This window comes from Molossus molossus, unplaced genomic scaffold, assembly GCF_014108415.1.
Source record: "Molossus molossus isolate mMolMol1 unplaced genomic scaffold, mMolMol1.p scaffold_m16_p_16, whole genome shotgun sequence".
In the NCBI taxonomy this organism is placed as follows: Eukaryota; Metazoa; Chordata; class Mammalia; order Chiroptera; family Molossidae; genus Molossus; species Molossus molossus.
Window position 1 is genome coordinate 48,961,188 of NW_023425351.1, and position 22,898 is coordinate 48,984,085.

Genomic DNA, 22,898 nt, shown 5'->3' on the forward strand with positions numbered 1-22,898 from the left:
TCATATTATCTTTGGTTTATGATATCTTGTACTTTAAGGAAAACAATCATGTTATCTTTTGTGTGTCTTATAACTTGACAAAACTATTGTGAAAAGTCATATAGACCAGGCATGATATCACTTTCTTCCTTTTCTTTATAGGTCTTCGCGAACCGTGAGTGACTGTGGTTTGTGCATCGTTCTGGTGCAAAGCTGAGCTTCCCAGCTGTCTCGTCTCCTTGACCTGCTCTCCCCATCCTGAAGTCCAGAGAAGACTGCTCCCCAAGACTCCTCCCAACATTGCTGCAATGTCTGTAACTAATTTATCATGGTAAGTGAATTACTGTCTAACCTTAAATGCAAACACATGTGTATCACAAAGCCATATTTTGTAAGTTGTACTGTGAGAACTGGAGCCGGGAGAGAACTTGGTTAACAGAGGTTGTTGTCCTGCATAAGTCCGAGGAAAGCAACCTAGAATGAAAAGGTTGACACTTCCAGTATCTGGGGACTCCTGAAAGGGTTCAAGTGCCCCGATGATCCCAGGGACATCCAATGTCATCTTTTCAGCACACCCCGGGGGGAAGGAGGGGTAGGAATAAAATCGCCTTTCAATGTTCCTGTCTATGGTTATATTCCCACCTTCAGGACTAACACGCTGTAAGGGTGGTTCTAAGGGTGGGATAGAGATTGTCTCATCATTGCTTTTTTGCAGAATTCCTGTTTCAACAGATCTACCAAAATAAAACTGAATGAAACTCAAATATGGAAGAGAAAATTGCCTTACAGATTTCTATCTCTAAAGAACTGGCACTCTGAATAATCTTTTACTTACAATTTGTTTAGAAGCTGTTTGTGATTTAAAAAAAATAAGTACAAAGATATTTTTCTAGCAAATAGTCAACAACTTCCTATGGCAATGAAAAGCAATGCCAGCAGGGATGAGTTTGAAACTTTTGGTTGAACTTCGGACTTTTAAAAATTTGTAAAGAGCTGAATGACTGAAGTACATATTCACTGTGTCCAATATGTGAACGTAAAAAAACAACCAACCTGGTAACCTCATCTTTGTGAGAGCCCCTCTCATCCTTGTCTTCTGTTTGTGTTAGAAATACGAACAACAACAACAAAACAACCAAAAACTACCTCGTAGACAGACAGCAGTACAGTCATTACCAGAGAGAAACGGTCTGGGGGCCGGCAGGGGAGGGGAGAGGGGAGATACATGGGGACGAAGGAGACATGGCTTGGGGTGGCTCACACACAATGTAATATGCAGATGATGCATTATAGAATTGCACACCTTAAACCTATATAATTTTATTAACTAATGTAGTCCCAATAAATTAAATAAGAAAATTAAAAAAGCTTAAAAAAGGACAAAGAAAGAAATACAGATAGCATCAGATTAACGAGTAGTTTCTGCAGCTTAGCTCCATCAATTTATTTTTAGTTAAGTAAGCAATTTCTTTAGAGCAAAGGGTAGAATTATTTCCTTAGAGATAGAGTGGTGTTTTTGAAGTATCTAACTTTTATGGACTCCTTAGACTATATCCTTGGATTCCTATTGGGTGCTAAGGATCTCAGTTTGGAAAAAAAAAAAGATTTAAAGCTATTACCTATTCTGTAAAAATAAAGGGGAAAGTATTTAAATTGTGACTTACTACTGCAAAAAATGTTTTATATTATTATTAAATTAAAAACTAAACCATTTTTGTAGAACTTATGAACTGCTTTGTAGCCCTGGGAGATATTAGATATTAAGGACACATTTATTCAGAGGAATTATACCTCTGGCAAATGTGTGTACAAGGTGAATTCTCAAAATGTAGGCTGCAAGCGAAAAAGGAGAAGAAAGAGAAGAGGAAGAGAAGGGGAGAAGGAGGGAGGAGGAGGAGAAAGGGGGAGGAGGGGGAGGAGGAAGAGTGGGGAGGAGAGAAGATGAAGATGAAAAGGGAGGAGGAGGGAGAGATAACCACACAGATATGATGGTCATGTCTCAGCTCTGTGGCTTGATTCACACGGCTGACGCTGGAGCCGGGCCTTGGTGTGCACCTCAGTTAAGAGCTGCCTGGATGTGATCAGTGGTCTGATCAAGGCCCATCCAAAACACAGTGATGCCACAAAGAGGGAGACGATGTTGTGGTTGCAGCCCAACTGCCCAGCACAGCACTTGCAGTTTAGTAGATGTTCTATAAATTTGTGCTGTCCAAATCAGTGAAAGAGGCAAAGCAGCTAATTCAATGGTAAGTTAGTGTTTTCATTCTAAAATAAAATGTAATACGGTGGTGGTGTCTTAGAGAAGTCACATGTATGAAATTCCTTAGAATTCTTTCATGTCAAAGGTTCAGGTTTTACAGAAATCATTCTTAGATAGCTTCACTCGACAGTACCCTTGGTTCTGGCTAAACTGGTGCTCCGCCTTAGATTTCCATGCTGGGAGCTTTTTATTTGTGTTACTGGTGTTGCCATAGTGCGACTGCAGGGGGCTGGTGTCTCCATTCTCCCTCTTAGCCTGTGTGCCCCCACACGCTGGCAAGGGGTACAGGAAGGAAGTCTGGGTACGCAACACCGATCGCTCATTTACTTCCCTTACACGCAGTTGAGAGATCGTTAACCTTCTTTTTTCCCACATTAACCTTTGTAATTCTTCTATATTTCCTAACTTTTTAAATCTATATTTAGAAAAATATTGTCCTATGAACGTGTAAATAGGAGTGAGAAGTAAACTCATCAATTCTCTGTGGGAACTCCTCGTGGAGTTATATTAATATAGTAAAATTATTATAGTTCAAGGTCTGGCTCTATGTTTTGAAATCCAGAAACTCAGGTATGAAAATAATGACATTGGAAGGAAACAGGGTTGACTGATTGTTAGTTTAAAATAAGGCATGTGTGTTGAAAGTGCACAGGATGCTTGACTAGGCCTGGCTAGTGGGAAGTCTGGCTCACGTGGCATTAGCATAGCAAGGAGAGTTACCTGCTTTCAGTGTTCAGAGGGATCAGGACAGAGTCCGCCTGGCAGGAGGCGTCTGTCAGTAAGGGTGGGTGTGCCAGACACCCTCATCTGCTTCAGGGCGGCTTCTTCGTGGCCTGGAGTCAGAAGAACAGTCAGTGTTTGCCTCTCGTTCTTCCGAGTCCCCCTTCTGCCCGGCTCTCCAGTCCTACTCGCTCTGAGTTTATAGTCAAGATGGACTTGAACCTGTGGACAGTTTGTCTGCCTGCCATGACGTGGTACATACCTGACCTTATCCATGTGTTGACTTTAAAATTTCACTTTGAGGTCTAATGGTGGGGGAGGGCTGGGCCTAATGGTGATTCCCATATCAACCTAGGAATTTAGAAAGTATAGGTTAATATCCTCATATTTATATTTACAGTTATCAAGTAATATGCTCAGCTTTTAAATACCCAGTAGAAGAAAGTTATCTTTTTACATAGTAAAATAAAACTTTTTTGCTCCAATAGTTATGTGTATGAGCCGTGAGAGAAACATAAAGTAATTTGGCCCTTTGTCAACAAGGAAAACAATCTCGGAAACGTCCAAGTTTCTAGGAAACTGCAGTGCCAGTCAGGTAAGGAGAGTGGCGGGAAGTGATTCTAGTCACATGGCGACATGCCACAGATGTGTCCCGCAGCTTCCTGCCCCGTAGACAGTTACCAGGGGAGACCGTGGCGGAGCTGATGCTGTGAGATGGACACAGGCACGTACAGGCTGGCGGCAGACACCTGCGGACAGGGGCAGGTTCCAGGCTGTGCTCGCAGGGAGGGGACTGTTGCTGGCAGCAGAGATAATTCACCGGAGACACGAACAGGCACAAAGAACTGAGAACAGCTCCTGTATCTGTAGGTCAAAGAGGGACGTGGCGTGATGCTAGGGGCACTTGAAAGGACTTGGAGTGCTTCCTTCCTCGATAGTCATCCTCAGTCCCTCCTCGTAACAATACTTCAATGAGGCATATAACTTACATATAGCTTACATAACAGTGAAACGCAGGCAAGCTCGGTAACTATTATCAAGTGAACATGTATGTGGCATTCACCATGCGCCATGTATGTTTTAGGCATTAGCCAGTATTAACCCGCATCCTTCTCGCAACCCCGTTAGGAACGTAGCACGGTGACTTGCATCTCCTGATGGCAAAGTTCAGCACAGGAGGTACGCAGTCTGCCCAGTGTGACGCAGCCACTAAGTAGCGGAGTTGGGAAAGGAAGCTGCCGGCTGGGGCTCTGACCACTACTCTACCCGTGTAAAACAAAACAGTCCCCGTCCAGTCAGTGTCCTTGCTCTGTGCGTGGCTTCCAGCCAGAAGGTTTCCCTTAATGTCCTCCAGGGGAGATACCCCGCCGCCTGTCCTGGAAGGAAGGGAGTATCTGGACCTGGGAACACTACCAGGCATTGGAATAGTATTGAGGGTGGGGTGTGGGAGGGCAGGAGCCCCTAATCCCCTAGGGGAGGGAAGGAGGTTGTTGCTATCAGGAACTTTAGTTGGGCGTCCAAAATTACATAAAGTGAGCTACCTAACCTACAAAATAGAAACCCTCGTTCCACTTGTTATGTGACGGGCTAGAAAGCGTCAGGTTTTCATCAGGATGCAAAAGAAGCACAACAGAAAGGTGTCAGCACTTGGGTGTACTTCTCTGAACTGGCCTTCAGTGGCCCGTCCTGCAGAGACCGGCAAACAAACCACGTCCTCCCTGTTCTCCCGGACCCCGCTGCCCCTCAGCTTCTGTGATTCTAGTGTGACTGTACATACATGAAGCAGTGTTTAGAGGGACTCAGCTGATTTTGCCAAATGACATCTTTTTTTTTTTTTTTTTAATCCTCACCTGAGGACACTTTTGCATTCATCTTCAGATAGAGTGAGAGGGAGAGAGGGAGGAAGAGAGAGAGCAACATCGACGTGAGAGAGAGACCTCGACTGGCTGCCACCCACATGACCCCAACCGGGGCTGCGGACAAACTGCAACCGAGTGGGACCTGAACCCGGTGTCTCTGTACCGCAGACTGATGCTCTAACCGCTGAGCCAAACGGGCCAGGCCGCCAAATGACATCTTTTTGACCCAAAATTATTTTTCACTGTGATGCCTGCAAACACTTCGGCTTTTGTTCCACAGTATCTGGAGGACTGTATGGCACCTGGCAGAGGTGGGGGTAATTCACCTAGAGCCAGGTATGAGAGAAAGAAGACACTGGATGGAAGCTAGAAGCCAGGTAGCCATAATCATCTACTGAGCACCCATAGTGTGTCCCGCTCTGAGCCGAACACAGGGAGGCAGCGTTCATGAAGAGTAGCGGCTACTGCCACAGGAGCGCGTATTTTAGCCAGAAAGATTGAGTAATCAGATACCTGATTTCATGTGACGAGTAATCTGAAAAGGTATATTCAGGGTGTTTTAGGGAACAAAATGGATATGTGTTTATCCGGGTTGGGAAGAAATGGTGTATTTTTCAGAAATACAAATATGTATCTTGCGTTTAGTTATACAAATAAAGAAGTATGCTAATTAGAAAGAGTCAAACACTACATAAAATTATAAAGCAGAGATAAAAATTAACCTGAATCCTTCCATTTATAGAAAAAAAAAACAGTTATAAATGCTGAGGTATATCCCTTTCTACACATATGCACATATTTTTGTAAAAGTGAACTCAAAGCACACATGAGATTTTGACATCTTCTGTTCTCACTGAACATTTTTTGTGGCCAGCTCTGTATGCAGTGGGTACAGGATGGCATCGTCACATGTAGAGGCTGGGTGGCATTGTGTAGAAGTAGCGTTATTGATTTTACCCGTCTGCATGCGTTTTCTGATTTTCTTTTTTACTGTTGTAAATACTTCTTTAGTGAGAAAATTATTTAACTATTGCTGGGTCACAGGTGCTGGGACATTCCGGGTACCTGGCAAGCCTTCTCTTATTGCAGCTCCCGGGACTGCAGACCTCAAGGCTGTGGAGAACATCTGTACTTCTGAGAGAGTATCTCATCAACTCATTTCCTTCTTTGTTTTAAGAAAGAACCCATAATGGGTGCTGACTCTTTCACCACATTCAGTTACTCATAAAGAGCAAAAACGAGCTGATAATTGTCAAAGAAATATGTACTTACAGTTTATTAATAGAGTTTTATCATAGGTCAATAAAACATTCCATCTAGCATGCCTATAGATGGGAAATAGAACAACGTATGAATTGTGTACATTATTATAATATTAACCAAATTTACAAGTGGTGATTGGTCTTTACAGAATATGCTTATAGTATAAAATGCTATAATGAATGTTGGCAAACTTAATAATACTCGACTAGGAGATGAAAACTAATTTGAATTATCTTCTTCATCCAAAAATAAGAGTGTATTAGAATCCTGGAATTGAGAAGGATGCAAATTTAGACGTGTAGATACTTTGCTTTGTCGAATTGTATACGTTATTTGTAATATTTTTATCTAAGTTCTTCTTGATTGAATAAATGAAGACGTGAATCATTCCTTATGATTCTTTGGCACCTGGATTTAGTTGAGGGAAAAAACCTGGAGGAAGAGAAGCAGCCTATTTATTCTAAGGAGGGAGTAAAATTGGGATTTTTCTTTAAAGATTGCCTTAGCCACTATTCTGCAAATGACTTACCCTATTGGCAGTGTTAAAAGACTTTCCATGGCAGTAATACAGAAGCAGAGGAAGTAGAGATTTGAATTGTGTTTGTTTTTGGAGGGATCAGAACCCATAGAGGGGGAAGCTGTGGATAATAATAGTAGAGATTGCAAGGGAAGTTTTACAGTAAAAGGTAAAAGTCAGAATGGTCAATAACCTTTTATTAGAGAAGAGGGAGAAAAGGAAAAGGGTAGATGTAAATATAAAGCTAATGTTTCTACTTCAAATAAAGACAAGACTTTCCAAGTGACAGGAAAAGTTTCGTTGTCAAGGTACTAGATTTTTCAGCATGGTTAAATGCATGTTGAATGAAGGACTAACGTATTTAGGTACTGGGAAGAGAGAGTGGGTTTGAGAGCCTAAAACTTAGGAATCCTCATGCAAGGGGGGCTGTTCAGCTGATAAAGGATACATCCAGAGCATAGAAGAAGAGTAAGTTGATTTTATTTATTTATTTTTTACATTTATCTTCAGATATAGCGGGAGGGAGAAAGGGGGGAAAAGAGAGAGAGAGAAACATCGACGTGAGAGAGACATATTGACTGGTTGCCACCCACACGACCCCAAACAAGGTGGGGACAAACTGCAACCGAGGTACGTGCCCTTAGTGGGAACCGAACCCGGGACTCTCTGGTCTGCAGGCTGACGCTCCAACCGCTGAGCCAAACAGGCCAGGGCAAGTAAGTTGATTTTAGAGAACAAGTAAGGAGCAAATAACCTGGGAGAGGCAGAGAGATGAGAATAATGTGGCCAAAATGAAAACTCAAGAGAAATAAAAATGTGTCCCCAAAATTACATAACACGTTAAGTTACAGTGTGGTGATTTGGAAGCAAATCAAGTTACTGAATTCTGAAAAGTTCCAATATGTATTTCTATTCATAATATGCCTTTTCAAATAGAAATCACTCCATTATTAATATGATCAATACTATTTTGATTTGGGCTCTACACTTTAAGTGAACATATTTTGTTTTTAAAATCCCTGACCATTTTTGACTTTGAGCTACGTGCCTTTAAAAATATAGCTTTTTAAAAATTAAACATTGATAGGACACCTCTTGGATATTTTTCTCCATGTCTATCTCAAATTGTTTCTCTTTGAATAATGAAATAATTATTAAAACAGCACTTTTTACTTTTGTTCTTAACACTAGTGCCATCTAGACATGAATCACATTTTGAAGGAAATGGTTTGGTAAATTTTGGTCTGCTCAAAGGAGTTTGCTTTCTTGTGAAGTTAATGAATCTGAGGTTGCAGGTTCAGTTCCCACAGGGACCAATTAGTTTCACTGTCTTTCATAGAAAAAGCCTACACCTGTCACCTTGACCAGCCCTTCTTTCCAGCCTCACCACTGGTCACAAGTCATTAGAAACAGTTGATTGATGATCACCAATTCACAGTCAGTACTGGGAAACAAATATAAACAAGTGTTTTCAGGGATTCGTAATGGGTCACATGTATCATCTTCCTTTTGAATATGTTTTGAAATCTTTTCATCATTCTCAGAGAAGTCATAATTTACTCTCCTGTGACACAACTACAGTGAATGATCACAGCAATATTTCCTTAGACTATAGTAAAACTGCGCTGTCCATTTCAACTTTATGTCTAGAGCTACTAGACACCAGCCCTTTTTGGACTTGAACAGTTATGATAGATAGCAGTGAATGTCTATGGGATAATTTTAGTTATCAAAATAGTTATGTAGGCTAAGGTATGTTATTTTCAGAATGGTCAAAATTAAATTGACAATGATATCTTAAACATATTCTTCCATTTGCATATAAACTTGTCAGTGATTACCATATCTTGGTCGATATCCCCTGTCATCTTTTTGTGTTTGTTTACTGGATTTTATTTTTTTATTTGTTTATTTTTTACTTGTTTTTAAGATTGTGAAGAGAGTGCACCTTGATTTTAAGGCTATTCTAGTTTAACTGAGAAAACAAAAAGTACTTTGTAACTCAATTGGATGCTTAACAAAAGGGTTAGATTCATTCATTTATAATTCATTTTGTGTTCCTTGTTATGAGTTTTATAGGAATTTAAGAATATTGCCTGCATCATTAGAGAAATGAATTAGTATAGTTTAATTGTATGTAGAATGACACTACAGTTTTATGTAAATTAGAAGGTATTTTCTTACATTTATATTCACCCATCCCTTCAACAATTTTTTTGAGTGCCTATAATGTTCATTTTCAATGCTGTGGATAGAATGATGAATAAAACAGAAGCTCTTGCTCTCGTTAAGCTTACATTCCAGTGCTGAAGACAGATAAAACAAATATATTTTATAATCTTAGTGATATATATTTTGAAGAATAATTAAGCAGAGTGAAAATAATTGAGCAGAGTAAGGAATTGTTCAGGAAAAGCCTCTTGGACAAGGTGGGTTATTTAAACAGAGAGTGAAATGAGCTTCACAGCGTAGAGGAAAGCATTTCGGGCAGAGAAGTGGGAAGGACAAAGGCCCTGAGGCTGACCTGTGCCTGTGTATTTGAGGAAACACCAGGGAAGTCATTTCAATGGAAACTGGATAGAGTCCCAGGAACTGAGCTTGGAGAGGTAGCAGGGGCCACATAGGTCATGAGAAAGACTGGATTGTGTTTTAAATGTGATGAAAACTTTGTCTTCACTTATTATATTACAGACAAAAGTTCACTTAAAACATAAATTTAGCAAAATTCAGTGAGTGCTGAGAGCAGTCTCAATCTAATTTTTATTTCAAAAAGACCTCTATGTGATCTTCAGATTTTATGAAAACAATTTATATTATATTATTAATATAAGCACTCAGCAGATACAATTAATAAGATGTAATAATGAAAGAAAAAAGGTTAATGGAAAACCCTTTTCACAAATATAGCTTGTGTCTCATTATCAATCATTTTAAAAGATTCCACAAATTTCATGTGTATGAATAATTAAGGACATATTATAAAAGAGATTTCATCGATAGAAATAGTCAATCTTGAAATAAGGAGTTTTACAGTAGATGAATGGATGATTTTGTAAACTGTGGAAACTGAGAATACGTTATCAATTATCCAACTTAAGTTTTGCATTTATTTTAAATCTCTTCCCCTCACCCCATAAACTTTAGGGTTATTTTCAATATATAAACACAAAGGCACAATAAGCAATGAAGTATCTATTCTATACTGATTGTTTAATGTGTGGGAAACCAAATGTAATATAACATCCATCCAAATATTAATGTGTGTTCTGGAGAGAATATTGGCATAAAATTAATAGGTGTTCTTTCTTGAAAGAAAGTTTCACTTTTATTCTAAGATTATGATCTTTCTACACTTTGGGTGGTTTCTTTTATGGTACTGGTTAGAGATGGGAGTTAGGTTATTTTTCCTTTTTTCTTTTTACTTTATTTTTTATCCTTACCCGAGGACACTTCCTCCATTTTTTGTTCAGATAGAGTGGGAGGGAGAGAGAGAGAGAGAAACACTGACGTGAAAGGGACACATTGATGGCTGCCACCCGCATGACCCAACCAGGGCCGGGACAAACTGCAACCGAGGCACGTGCCCTCAACGGGAACCGAACCCGGGTCCCTCTGGACCGCAGGCTGACGCTCTAACCACTGAGCAAAACCGGCCAGGGCTATCTTTTCATTTATATATTTTTACTTAACAAAATAAAAGTTGGAAACATAATGTTGGTCCTACTCCTCCTCTGTCATGTGTGTGTGTGTGTGTGTGTGTTAATTTAATTGGACCATAAAACCAAAATGTCTGACCCAACTGGTGTGGCTCAGTGGTTGAGCATCGACCCATGCACCAAGAGGTTGCTGGTTCGATTCCCAGTCAGGGCACACACCCAGGTTGTGGGCTGATCCCCAGTAGGGGGCATGCAGGAGGGGGCCAATCAATATCTCTCTCATTGATGTTTCTATCTCTCTCTCTCTCTCTAAAATCAATAAAGAAAAAATAATAATAAAAAGTCTGGAACTTCTGGTTTACTGGGAATTATTTCAAACCAGCTCCAACACAAAGTGTTGCTTGTCAAAGGTGTATGATCCAGATAACAGAAAACAGTGTCGATGTTTCCTACTGGTATTTTAGTAAACTCATTTTTTATTATGGACAAAATGAGTCCGTTGCTCCATGCTATGTAACCTGTTAATGCTACTCCCAAGTAATGAGCAATATCTGTGTATCATACTAACTAGGCTTGGAGCCTTTGAATGTGTTTTGATTGCACAGAATTTGGAAAGTATTTACTTTTCACTTTTATAGTGGTCACATAAATCATATTTGGTGAGTTAAAACTACTAATGATAGATGCCAGTTGAACTCCAGTGAAATTTTTTCTGTGATCTAGATACGATTAGATAAAAGGACACAGGATTTTAAAACTGGTGCTAAGTGTTCAGGGCAGCCCAGTAACAGCAGCAGAGACAGAATAACCTCTACCAGCAGGTGCCTTTCTAAAGGGCCACATGCCCCAGGCCTCCGTCTCAGTGGAGAACTCCTGGTGGAAACATGAAGTTCTGAGACATCTACTGTCCTTTCTGACTGGTAAATTCCCTGGAGGAGGATAATATGTTTCCAGATGGCATCTGCAGATTGATGCACACTAACTTTGTAGATTCCTGCTGTAAGGAAAATTGGTTTTACTCCAACATTTGACAAAAAAAATTAAATTAGGTTAACTACTCTTTGGTTTTAGATTACTGATACAAAGTGCTCTCATGAATAAGACAAAAAATTGAACTCAAAACTAATTGATGTCACTGGGTGCATTTTCTTTCTTTTTTTTTTTGCTCATCCCCTCTTCGTGGAACTTATTTATTTATTTTTTTCAAATCTTTATTGTTGGATGTAAAATGTATTACATATGTTCCACATTTTCCCCCCATTGACCCCCCTCCTCCCCACTCCCGCCCCCCTCCCACCTTTTCCCACACTATTGTCTGTGTCCATTGGTTATGCATATAAGTTCTTTGGTTTATTTCTTCCCACCCCCCAACCCCTTTCCCTTTGAGGTTTGTCAGTCTAGCAATGAATTTGTGCTTCTTAATTCCTTCACCTTTTTCACCCATTCCTCCAACCTGCCTCCCAACTGGCATCCAACAAAATGTTCTCTGTATCTACGAGAATGTTTCTGTTCTACCTGTTCATTTTGTTTGTAGATTCCATTGTTGATGGATATGTATTCATTGCCATTTTGTTTGTTCATACATTTTATCTTTTTCTTCAAAAAGACCCTTCATCATTTCATATAATAACGGTTTGGTAGTGATGAATTCCTTTAACTTTTTCTTGTCTGGGAAAGTTTTTATATGTCCATCGATTCTAAATGACAGCTTTGCAGGATAGAGTAATCTTGGTTGTAGGTTCTTGGTTTTCATCACTCTGAATATTTCTTGCCACTCCCTTCTGGCCTGCAAAGTTTCTTTTGAGAAATCAGCTGACAGCCTAATGGGAACTCCCTTGTAGGTAACTAGCTGCCTTTCTCTTGCTGCTTTTAAGATTCTCTTTGTCTTGAACCTTTTGCATTTTGATGATGATGTGTCTTGGTGTGGGCTTCTTGGGATTCATCTTGTTTGGGACTTTCTCTGCTTCCTGGACTTGTATGTCTGTTTCCTTCACCAAGTTAGGAAAGTTTTCTGCCATTATTGTTTCAAACAGGTTTTTGATTTCTTGTTCTCTCTCTTCTCCTTCCGGCACCCCCAATATGCGAATGTTGGCACGCTTGAAGTCGTCCCAGAGGCTCCTTACACATCCTCATTTTTTGGATTCTTTTTTCTTTTTGCTGTTCTGATTGGGCATTTTTTTTTTTTTTTTTTTTTTTTTTTTATCCTCAACCGAGGACATTTTTCCATTTTTTGTTCAGGTAGAGTGGGAGGGAGAAAGAGGAACACAGAGAGAGAGAGAAACATCAATGTGAAAGGAACACATCGAGTGGCTGCCACCCGCACAACCGACCAGGGCCGGGGACAAACTGCAACCGAGGTACGCGCCCCCAGCGGGAACTGAACCCGGGTCTCTCAGGACCGCAGGCCGACGCTCTAACCATTGAACCAAACCGGCAAGGGCTGATTGGGGATTTTTTGTTTCCTTATATTCCAAATCGATGGTTTGCTCCTTGGAATTACATACTCTATTATTGAAGCTGTGTAAATTATTCTTTATTTTAGTTAATGCCTCCTTCAATTCTAACTGTGTATCCATGATTTCTGACTGGTCCTTTTTTATGCTCTTGAGGCCCTCCCTAAGTTCACTGAGGTTCTCACTAAGTTCATTGAGCATCCTTATAAGCAGTATTTTGAACTCAGCATCTGTTAAGTTGCTTATCTCCCTTTCGCTTAGTTCTTTTCTTGGGGTTTTGTTCTGTTCTTTCATTTGGGACCTGTTTCTTTGTCTCCTCATTTTGGCTGCCTCCCTGTGTTTGTTTCAGTGTATTACTTAACGAGAGGTATGGGGCTCGCTGAGACCAGATGCTGCTCATTTGAAAGAATTTAGGAAAACCTGAAGCAGGATCCAAGACCGGCCAATCCTGTGGTTAAGCAAGTGGCAACAGCTTGGGTGGGCCAGAAAGTTGGGTGGGGCGGGGCCTCAGGGAGTCAGCAGGGCGGGGCTACCAGTGTGAGCCAGGTTGCTGGAGTCCCAGATATGGCTTCTGTCTGCCGCCCCTGGGAAGGGCTCCCACCAAAGGAGCAAAGGGCCTCAGTTTCCGCTGGTTTTTCCAGCCAGAAGTTATGGGGATTCTCTTCCTGGCACTGGAACCCAGAGCGGGGCACCTGGTGTGGGACGGGGACCCCTCAGTCCTCAGGAAGGACTTTCCCAGCCGCGGGAGCCTCCTGATTTTTATCCGCCACACGTGGGTGTGGGACCAGCCCATAGCGCAGCTGCCGCCGCAGCCCCTCGCGCCGCCCTCCTACCAGTCTGGATGTGGCTGCTGCTTTAATTCCGTAGTTGTAGGACTTCCATTCAGCTTGATTTCAGGCGGTTTTGAATGATGGTTGTTCTGTAGTTTAGTTGTAACTTTGATGTGGTTGTGGGAGGACGTGATATCGCGTTTACCTACCCGCCATCTTGACCGGAAGTCCCTGGGTGCATTTTCTTTTTTTTTTTTTTAATCCTCACCCGAGGACATTTTTGCATTTTTTGTTCAGACAGAGCGGGAGGGAGAGAGAGGAAGAGAGAGAGAGAGAAACATCGATGTGAAGGGACACATTGAGTGGTTGCCACCAGCACGACCAACCAGGACCGGGGACAAACTGCAACCGAGGTACGTGCCCTTAGTGGGAACCGAACCCGGGTCTCTCTGGACCGCAGGCCGACACTCTAACCGCTGAGCCAAACTGGCCAGGGCCCTGGGTGCATTTTCACTTGGACATTTTCCCCGAGGTTTGTATGGTATTATAAAATTGCATTCATATAAAGAATTTGCATAGAATGAGTCTCATTGAAATTTTTGATGATCTTTTTCAATCTGTGGTTCTCTTTTTAGTATTTCATGAAAAACTAGTTAGATAGTTGAGATGACTACAAAAACGATGAATGAAAAGATTTAAAGAGCATCTACTAATTAAGTTGCCTGGTGAAAAGATTTATTATATTTATTACTTCCCTGTTTTCATGAACCAAGTAAGAGAAAGGAATTCTCTTGAAGTGAGGATTTGATTGGTATCCCTCCATATTTATTCAAAGTTCAGATTTTAAGCATTTGGAGAATAAAACAGACCTATAAAATACTTACCATGTTTGGCAAGTTATAAATGTGATTGAAGCTACAGATGTCAGGTATAGCTGTTATGAGGATATATATGATGAGATATAGGAAGCTGCTGCTTCCCAGTTAGAATGTTATCTGAACAGCTGACTACGAGGACAGGGATGAGGTCACCCTAGTACTCAACTTTGTTGACATCTGGTACTCAACTTTGCACGAATGGCTGACCCGTCACAGGACACAGTCTGATTCCCCACTAGGTGTTGTAATGGAGAGTGTGTCTGTGGTATCTAGGGTGTGGGTGGAAAGATTGTGGTTTAAAAAAGCCCGGTATCGGAATAGGTTATTCTGTGTCTAATGTATGCAGGCATTTGTCACTGGTCATGGAAGAGTTTTGTGGATGTATTTTCAGCGCTTATTTATTTATTTATTTATTTAATCCTCACCCGAGGATATTTTTCCATTTTTTGTACAGATAGAGTGGGAGGAAGAGGGAGAGAGAGAGAAGCATCGATGTGAAGGGACACATCGAGTGGCTGCCACCCGCACGACCAACCAGGGCCGGGGACAAACTGCAACCGAAGTACGTGCCCTTAGCGGGAACCGAACCCGGGTCTCTCAGGACCGCAGGCCGACGCTCTAACCGCTGAGCCAAACCGGCCAGGGCTTCAGCGCTTATTTAGACTTCTGACTCATCTGAGCCAAGAGGAGAACTTTCCTGATATTTGAGAAAATAAAATTGCTCTGTTTCCATTCTGTGCTCTTCATTTTAACCTCTAAACTTTGGAGAAATTTCCTCAAATCCATGTTCTGTCATCTTCTGGCCTTTCTAACGGTCTCTTAGTCTTTTCTCATCATCATAGATGGTTGGCTGACATTGACAGGTCATTTGCCTACAGTCATAGGACATTTTCTGGAAAGAAGCTGTGGAGTCACTTAGGGCACTGGTCATAAAGTAGGGGTTCATGGGCAAGGCTCGGTTAGTGATAACGCATCTTGTTACAAAATGAGGAAAATGAAAATAATATTGGACTAATTTTGCTAAGTTTTTTTAGTCTGAAATGATGTCCTCCATAATTATTTAGTAGTAAATGATCTTCCTTTTATGAAATGAAGGCGATAGTGTGATAATTATATCCCTAAGTGATAAAAGTAGAAGTGGTTAGACCAAAAGTTGGCCTCCAGTTCTAAGTTTCAAATTCATGGTTCTATAAATCCAAGAGTCTGGGAACTACTGATCTAGTTCAGCTTTGTACTCTCCAACCATAAATCTCATCAATAAAAATCCTAATAAGTGATAATCTAGTCTTTCCTCAAAACTTTCCCTGTGAGTTCTCTGCCTCATGGGCTACCCATTATGATTTTGGGCTCTTCTAACTATTATGTTTTTACGTACACTGGATCTGAGGCTACTACTCTAATTACTACTTTTATACTTATATATACTCTAATATAACATTTTCCCAAATGTCCTGTAAAGAACAATGATTCCACAGTCAAATTATATGGGGAAGCAATCATTCAAATAGTGATTACTTAATTTCAGTACTTTAACAAATTCTTTATTGGGTCAATTCATTCAACAAATGTGAGCACATAACAAATGTCAGGCAGTGTTCTATTGCTAATCTATACTGGTGATATATAAGAAAAAGACAGAATAATCTGGGTTTCCCAAATTTAGATGTGGAATTGTTTTTCTGTCTTGTAGTTGATGATATTTGGGACAGTAGAAAAATTATTAGATAAAATCTAATTTATTCCCCTCCTCTCCTTGTTTTTAATGTTTCTCAAACTAAACATGTTGAGTTCTTTAACCTGTTTTCAATTACATGATTTCGATACCCTTCTGCTCTACCCTGGACATGTCTTATTTTGTTTTTGCTTCTGTTGAAACCATGGTAATAACTGAACAGAAAAAGCAGTTTAGTTTGACCTAGTGCTGCATGAGACCGCTATCTTCTTTCTCTGGTTGTATATTACTGTAAGTGCAATAAGAGCTCATTTTTGTTTTATGTTGCCCTGTTTTGTTTCTACTGGTTTCATTATGTGGTCATCAAATGTGAGCTAGAAGTCCACCATACGCATATATCTGTATCAAATACCTTGTGAGAGCTAGCCTGTAAACCTGTCACAGTTAAGATCTGTTTTGGAAATTTGTTCACTGGACTTTCAAGGAAAGCTACCCATTCTTTTTAAGCTGGGGCAGATTATGGTAGGAATAACTTTGAAATAATGAGGATAGATATCTAAGCCGCACAGTAAAACTCCTCATACTGCAGAAACAGCACAGGAAAGTGTCAGGGGAACATCAGGACGGCGGTACCATTGGGCTGCACAGAGCTGAGAACGTGGTTCAGGAACTGAAGGCCAGTTAAGATACGGTGGCGTCCTACAAACTGTCATCTGGTTGTCCTCAGGGATAACACTTTATTGATCTCTCTTCTGTTTCTTTGGCATTAATCTGACTCACTAGTGCCTGACTTTCTCTGTGAACTGCCGATTCTGCACCTGCTACCCCTGCCTAAGTTGCACCATGTATTTCAAGATCGAGAGTTGGCCCATTCAGTACCCCCCTCTCTCATACAATAAGTTTCTCTCAATCAAGAACTGTAACGTCAGTTCTAATCTAGCATATGGTTTATATAACACCTTTGATTTTTTTTTTTTTTAGTATAACTATGTCTGATCGACCACAAGAAAACTAAATAGGTTAATATGGAACCATGAGTGGTTCTTAAAAGTGTGATTGGTCGCTGGGCTAGCAGAATCAATATCACTAGGGAACTTAGAGGCTCTACTTCAGCCCAACTGGATCAAAACTACGGAGGGTGGGATCCAGCGATCTATTTTATGGAACTCCTCTGCTGATTCCACTGCACACTGAGGTTTGAGAGCAGATGGTATAAAGTTGTCTCTCTGGCATCTAGATTTATAGTGTGACTGCCAGAAATAATGACTTGAGAATAATTGATATGCAAGAGTTCTCTCTGATAATATTTAACTAACAGTTTCAGCTGTTTTTTTAACTTGTTTTTTTTTTTTTTTTTTTTTTATGAGAGAGGAATATTGACAGCATATCAGATCAGGCTTTCTTTTCTGTTAGCTCTGTATCCAACTGATGTAAGCTTTGAACCTTTTTTTTTTTTTTTTTTTTGGTATACAAGTTAAAAACCATAATTCTGATTTCTTAATGTTTAAAAGATTCAGGAGAAATATGTGCTGTTGAAGAGCATTCTTGCCCATTCTGGTTTTCACAGTATTTTTAAAAGTATGTAACAGCTTTATTTACATAAAATGTATATGTTGTATCATTCACTTATTTAAAATACACAGTTCAGTAACTTTTAGAATATTCAGAGTTGTGCATACATCACCATAATTAAGAGAACATTTTCATCATCACCCAGAACCTCCTTATCACTCCCAATTTCCTTCCTCACCGGACTCCCCCTTAGCCATAAGTAACCACTAATCTACATTCTGTATGAATTAGCCTAATTTAGACATTTTATGTACATGGCATCATATAATAGATGGTCTTTTGTGACTTTTGATTTCACTTAGCATAATGTTTTCAAGGTTCATTCATGTTGTAGCATATATCAGTACTTCATTTTTTTTCATTATTCCAAGTCATTCCAAATAATATTCTATGGAATAGAAATACTCTATTCAGATATAGACTATATTTTTATATAAATATACATTTAATTTATCCATTCATCAGTTGATAGACACAAGTTGTTTCCACATTTGGCTCATATAAATAATGCTGTCATGAAAACTCAAGTTACTGTGTGGACATTTTTATTTATCTTGGGTATATGATTGGAACTGGAATTGATAGCTCATATGGTAACTGTGAATTTAATTTCTTGAGGAACTGACAGGCTATTTTGCAAAGGGCCTACATTACTTTACATTCCCATTATCAATGAATGAAGGTTTCATTTTCTCTATATCCTTGTCAGCACTTGTTATTATCTTTCTTCCTTATATAGATATCTTAGTGGGTATGAGTACTGTCTCATTGTGGTTTTAATTTGCACTTTGCTAATGATTAATGATGTTGGCATTAAGCATATTTTATATGCTTTTTAACACTTCTTTGGAGAATTGCTTCCCAGATCTTTTGCCCACATTTATTTGGGTTATTTGACTTCATTATTGAATTATAATAGTTCCTTATATATCCTAGAGGCAGGTTCTTATCAGATTATATAGTTTCGTGGTAGATTTTTGTTAAAAGTTTGAAAGACTAGATATGATTTTTGTATATAGAGAAAAAAAGATTAATGAGGGATTTTTTAAAAAATGAATTCTTTTCAATGAAACATAGAGTATCAAACACAGGTCGCTGCTATGATAATTAAACATAAATTCAATTGTTATTTATGCAGGATATTTAATTGAGTTTTGCTTCAAATTCATTGAGGAGAACACCAATGCAGATTTTTTAGAGTTTCCATAAAGAGTGAATAGCTAAATAGCAAAGAGTTCACACAGAGTCAGAACTAAATATAAGCTATTAAGTGTGGAAATTACGATCCTGGTTATTGGTGAAACAGGAGAACAATTTGTCTGGAAAGATGGGGCAGTAACCACAATGCACTCAGTTTACAAGTGAGGGACAGGGATGGAAATGGAGATAGGATAGCTTTTCCTTTAGTAAATTGGAATGTGGTAAGTAGGAGAAAGGAGGCTGATCATGAGGTGAAATCAGAATCAAGGAGGAAGCTCTTTAGAGTGGAAAGATTTGAGTATGTTTGAGGCAATGAGAAGGAATTGTGTGGAGAGGGGTCAGTTGATTGCATGTAAAAGAGGGTGAGGGCAAATGTCAGTGACGTAGGGCAGGGCAGAAGAGAAAACACAAGCAATTCCCTAGTGGCTGTCCAGCCTCCTCTGCAGGCTCCTCCTCCATTCTCAGATGTGGGATCCTTACAAACAGATTGGTCTCCCATTCACATCAGGCCTGCGGACCACATCCCTCATAACATACTCTTCAAATGATCAGGGCTGATTTGTTTATGAAGAACTGTTCCTTATTATAGATTATTCTGTTTTTTTGTTTTGTTTTGTTTTTTTTCTTCATTGACTTTCTATTAGAGGAAAGCTTTCAATTAAAAAATTTACCTCTTTTCGTCTCTACTCCAAATTCTCCTCTTCAGGTCTGTGAATTACAGTGGGTGGGGTCCCTTACAATTCAGTATTTCGATGCTCTAAATATACCTCTATCATGCCACAGCTCAAGGTGGCATATTGATTACTCATTTTAATCTCTTAACTGAACCAAATTAATAAACAATAATCTAAACATTTTTAACGTTAGATTCTTAATAAACAGTAATCTAAACATATCCTTCTAAATTATGGGCTTTCCTTAGATGATTTTTTGCTTTGTTTTGATGGTTTGTATATGAAGCTTTCCTGTCCTTGTATTATCAATATCTGGACAGTAAATGTCTACAAAAATCAGACTTTTAATTCACCAAAAGTCAAGAGACCCATCTTTAGGTCCTGCCTCTGAAGTAACTAACCCTGTGTCCTTGGTCAAGTCGCTTTTTCACTTTGTTTCTTCATGGTCAAATTACAAGATCGAAATGAAATTGCAAGTCACTCCCAGCTTTGTTATTTTGTGAGTCTTGACATGAATTTGCAGGTGCATTTTCTCTTTGTTTACTTATCCAGATCACCAAGTCTTTTATTGAAAGGTATAATGTACCATTATGTTTTATTTTCTCATTGCTGATTTATTCAGTTGATTGCAAATCCTCCAAACAGAAATCCTGATCATGCTTCCTTCCTGTCCTTGAATTCCTTTATGTGTAACCATAATGATGATCCAGAACTGTTTGCCAGGCTGGCCCAGGTTCAGGCCTCCTGGACAGCAGTAATGCACTTGCTAGGACCTTGGCTTCCTCTCCCACATGAACCACGATTATGATCACAGCACTTTCTCCCCAAAGCCCAGTCCTGCTACAGAGTCCCAGCAATCTGCTCTTTTCGTCTCTACTCCAAATTCTCCTCTTCAGGTCTGTGAATTACAGTGGGTGGGGTTTTGGTTTGTTTGTGTTTTTTTGTTTTTGGTGATGTATGGGGCTGGGGAGACTGTAGGAGCACTTTCCAAATTAAACTCTGTAATATAACCCCTATAGATTTTATAACTCTCCAGGCAGTCGGGTAATCACCACTTCATACATGATGAAACTGAGGCTAATTCAGTTTAAATGACTTATCCAAGTAAGTGGGAAGAAATGGTCTGAAACTCTGACAGCTAACATGTAAAATTTTCCCTCTTAGCTACTCTATTTTTGTGTATCTAGAGTAACTCTAGGGAGAAAGAATACTGGGCTAACCTGGAAGGAAATACTCTTTCCAGTCTGGGTTTTTTTTTGGTAATTTGTTTCCTGGATATCTCAAAGGGTGGGGAGGAGGGGACTTAAAGAATATGGGGACGGTAGGTTTGATAACCATATCTCTGAAAAGCATGTTTATTTCATTTCAAGTTGTCTGTTTTAATGGAAATCATGTTTTCCCATTATTAATAATAAATGATCATAAAAAGCAATTGTTATCCCTTGAGTTGCTGTGTAATGAGGCAAAAACACTGTTGATCTGTATTTTAATTAGGTTATAGCATGAGAGTTATTTTTAAATTCATGTAGAGCTTCCTTACATTTTACATAGTTAACATCATTGGCTTCTCTATGTCTAAATTTATTTTCAGTGTCTATAATAAGCCATGCTGTATTAGTTTGAAAATGTATTGTTGATGACATGTATTACATCCTCTAGGCAGCTGCAAGATTGCATTAGCATGAAGCACTGGTTATAAACCAGATGTGTGCCCTGTCATGCATTATTTGAAAGACTGCAGTATGAAGAAATTGATGCAATTTTCACAGCTATATTAAGATCATCTTGCACATGGTTGATAAACACAAACGGGGAAATCATTTATTTACCAGATAGAGGTTAGCAGTTCAACATGTATTGAGTGCACACTTTGGGCCAAAAGGTAAGTAGATGATCAAGACTAGACCTTAGGCTTCATATAGCTAATAGTCCAGTGGAGGACACGAATAGGTAATAAAATTTTTTAGTACCATGGAGATCATCTTTATTTGGTTTATCCTATTTTCCTAAAAGGTCTGAACCCATAAATTACACAAACCAAGTCAAAGTTGTCCCTAAGAAGAATTACTTTATCATGTAGCACTTAGAATTTTTTAAAAAAATCACCCGTAAAACTATAGAATGAGCCCTGGCCCTTTTGGCTTAGAGATTAGAGCATTGGCCTGTGTACCAAAGGGTTGTGGGTTTGATTCCCCATCAAGGGCACGTACCTGGGTTGCAGGTTAGATCCCTGGCCCTGGGGTCGTGTGGGAGGCAACCAATCTGTGTGTCTCTCTGACATTGATGCTTCTCTCTCTCTTTCTCTCCCTCCCTCCTTTCCACTCTATCTAAAAATCAATGGAAAAATACCCTCTGGTGAGCTTAACAAGAACAAACAAATGAAAAACTATAGAATGAGAGATAGTTGGCATGATAGAAGCTCCTCAGGAAAAGAACTGAGAATTTTGTATGTCCATAACATCAGCATAAACCGGAAGTTTATCATACCTAGTATAAGAGGTGGAATCGGTAGACGTATGGAGCAAAACAAATGTGCGAGGGAGCATTCTTCATCTGTCTGCTGTGATAGTGAAATCACATGCAGAGGGCGGATGCTTCCTTCTAACTGTGACAGTGGAAGAGGCTGACAGAATGAAGCCTGTTTACTAAAGGAAGATAAAAATAGAACTTTATCTCATAAAAAAGTTTTCATTAAAAAGTGTTAGTGACTGCCCTCCTGGCCTCTGGCATTTTAAATGGTAATTGTAATTTACAGCAATATGTTCTTACAGCCTTGCCCCAATTAAAAAAAAACAACCTAAGATTACAGCTTCCAATTGTGCAGCTAGCGGTAGTTAAGTTACTAACAGCACCTACATGTTTTCAATGGGCCACAGCAAATAGAAACCCATTTCGTGGTCGGATTATAAAAACGGAAAAGGTGTGTTTATGCTCTCAGACGATAAGTGGATGTTATACTAGATGTAAAATATAGGAAAGTGAAACAGGCATTAAAACCTGGATCATTATAGCTTGTAGATTACAAATAATCAAGAGTGTTTGTCTTAATTAAGGCCCTTAAGACCTGACTGTCCTCCCCGCCCCCCACGTCCAAAAGTGTTAGTTAACTCTAAGAACAATGTGGGGTCTGCGATGATGATGATAGTGACGGCATCATTAACAACAACTAATATTTGTTAAATTACCTTATTTACTGTTCTCACAATCCAGGGAGGTATGGATAATTAGTATCTCCGGTTTTACAGATAATACATTGAGCACAGAGAGGTTAACGCACCTTCCTGAGATTGCAGAGTGAGGGAGGGGGGTGTGGGAGCCCTTGTCCTAACAGCGCCATGCTGCATCTCCTGTAAGTAGCTGCCCGGCCCCTCGGTGCTCCCCCAGGCCTGCGGTGCTGTGTCCGGAGAGAGGGATTGCACCTAGTA

At 39.7% G+C, this 22,898-nt stretch overlaps 1 protein-coding gene across 2 annotated transcripts in view; it reads left to right on the forward strand.

Annotated features, from left to right (window-relative positions):
* The first annotated feature begins 260 nt into the window (after window positions 1–260).
* The window catches only part of OXR1 (oxidation resistance 1), a 371,701-nt gene continuing 349,063 nt past the window's right edge, over window positions 261–22,898 (forward strand). Inside the window, exon 1 of one of the 2 annotated variants that reach the window (XM_036263773.1) lies at window positions 261–310. In XM_036263773.1, the coding sequence (XP_036119666.1) occupies window positions 288–310 (23 nt within the window). In that variant the 5' untranslated portion in view covers window positions 261–287. The remainder of the gene's footprint in view (window positions 311–22,898) is intronic. The other variant, XM_036263774.1, reaches the window with a different exon arrangement.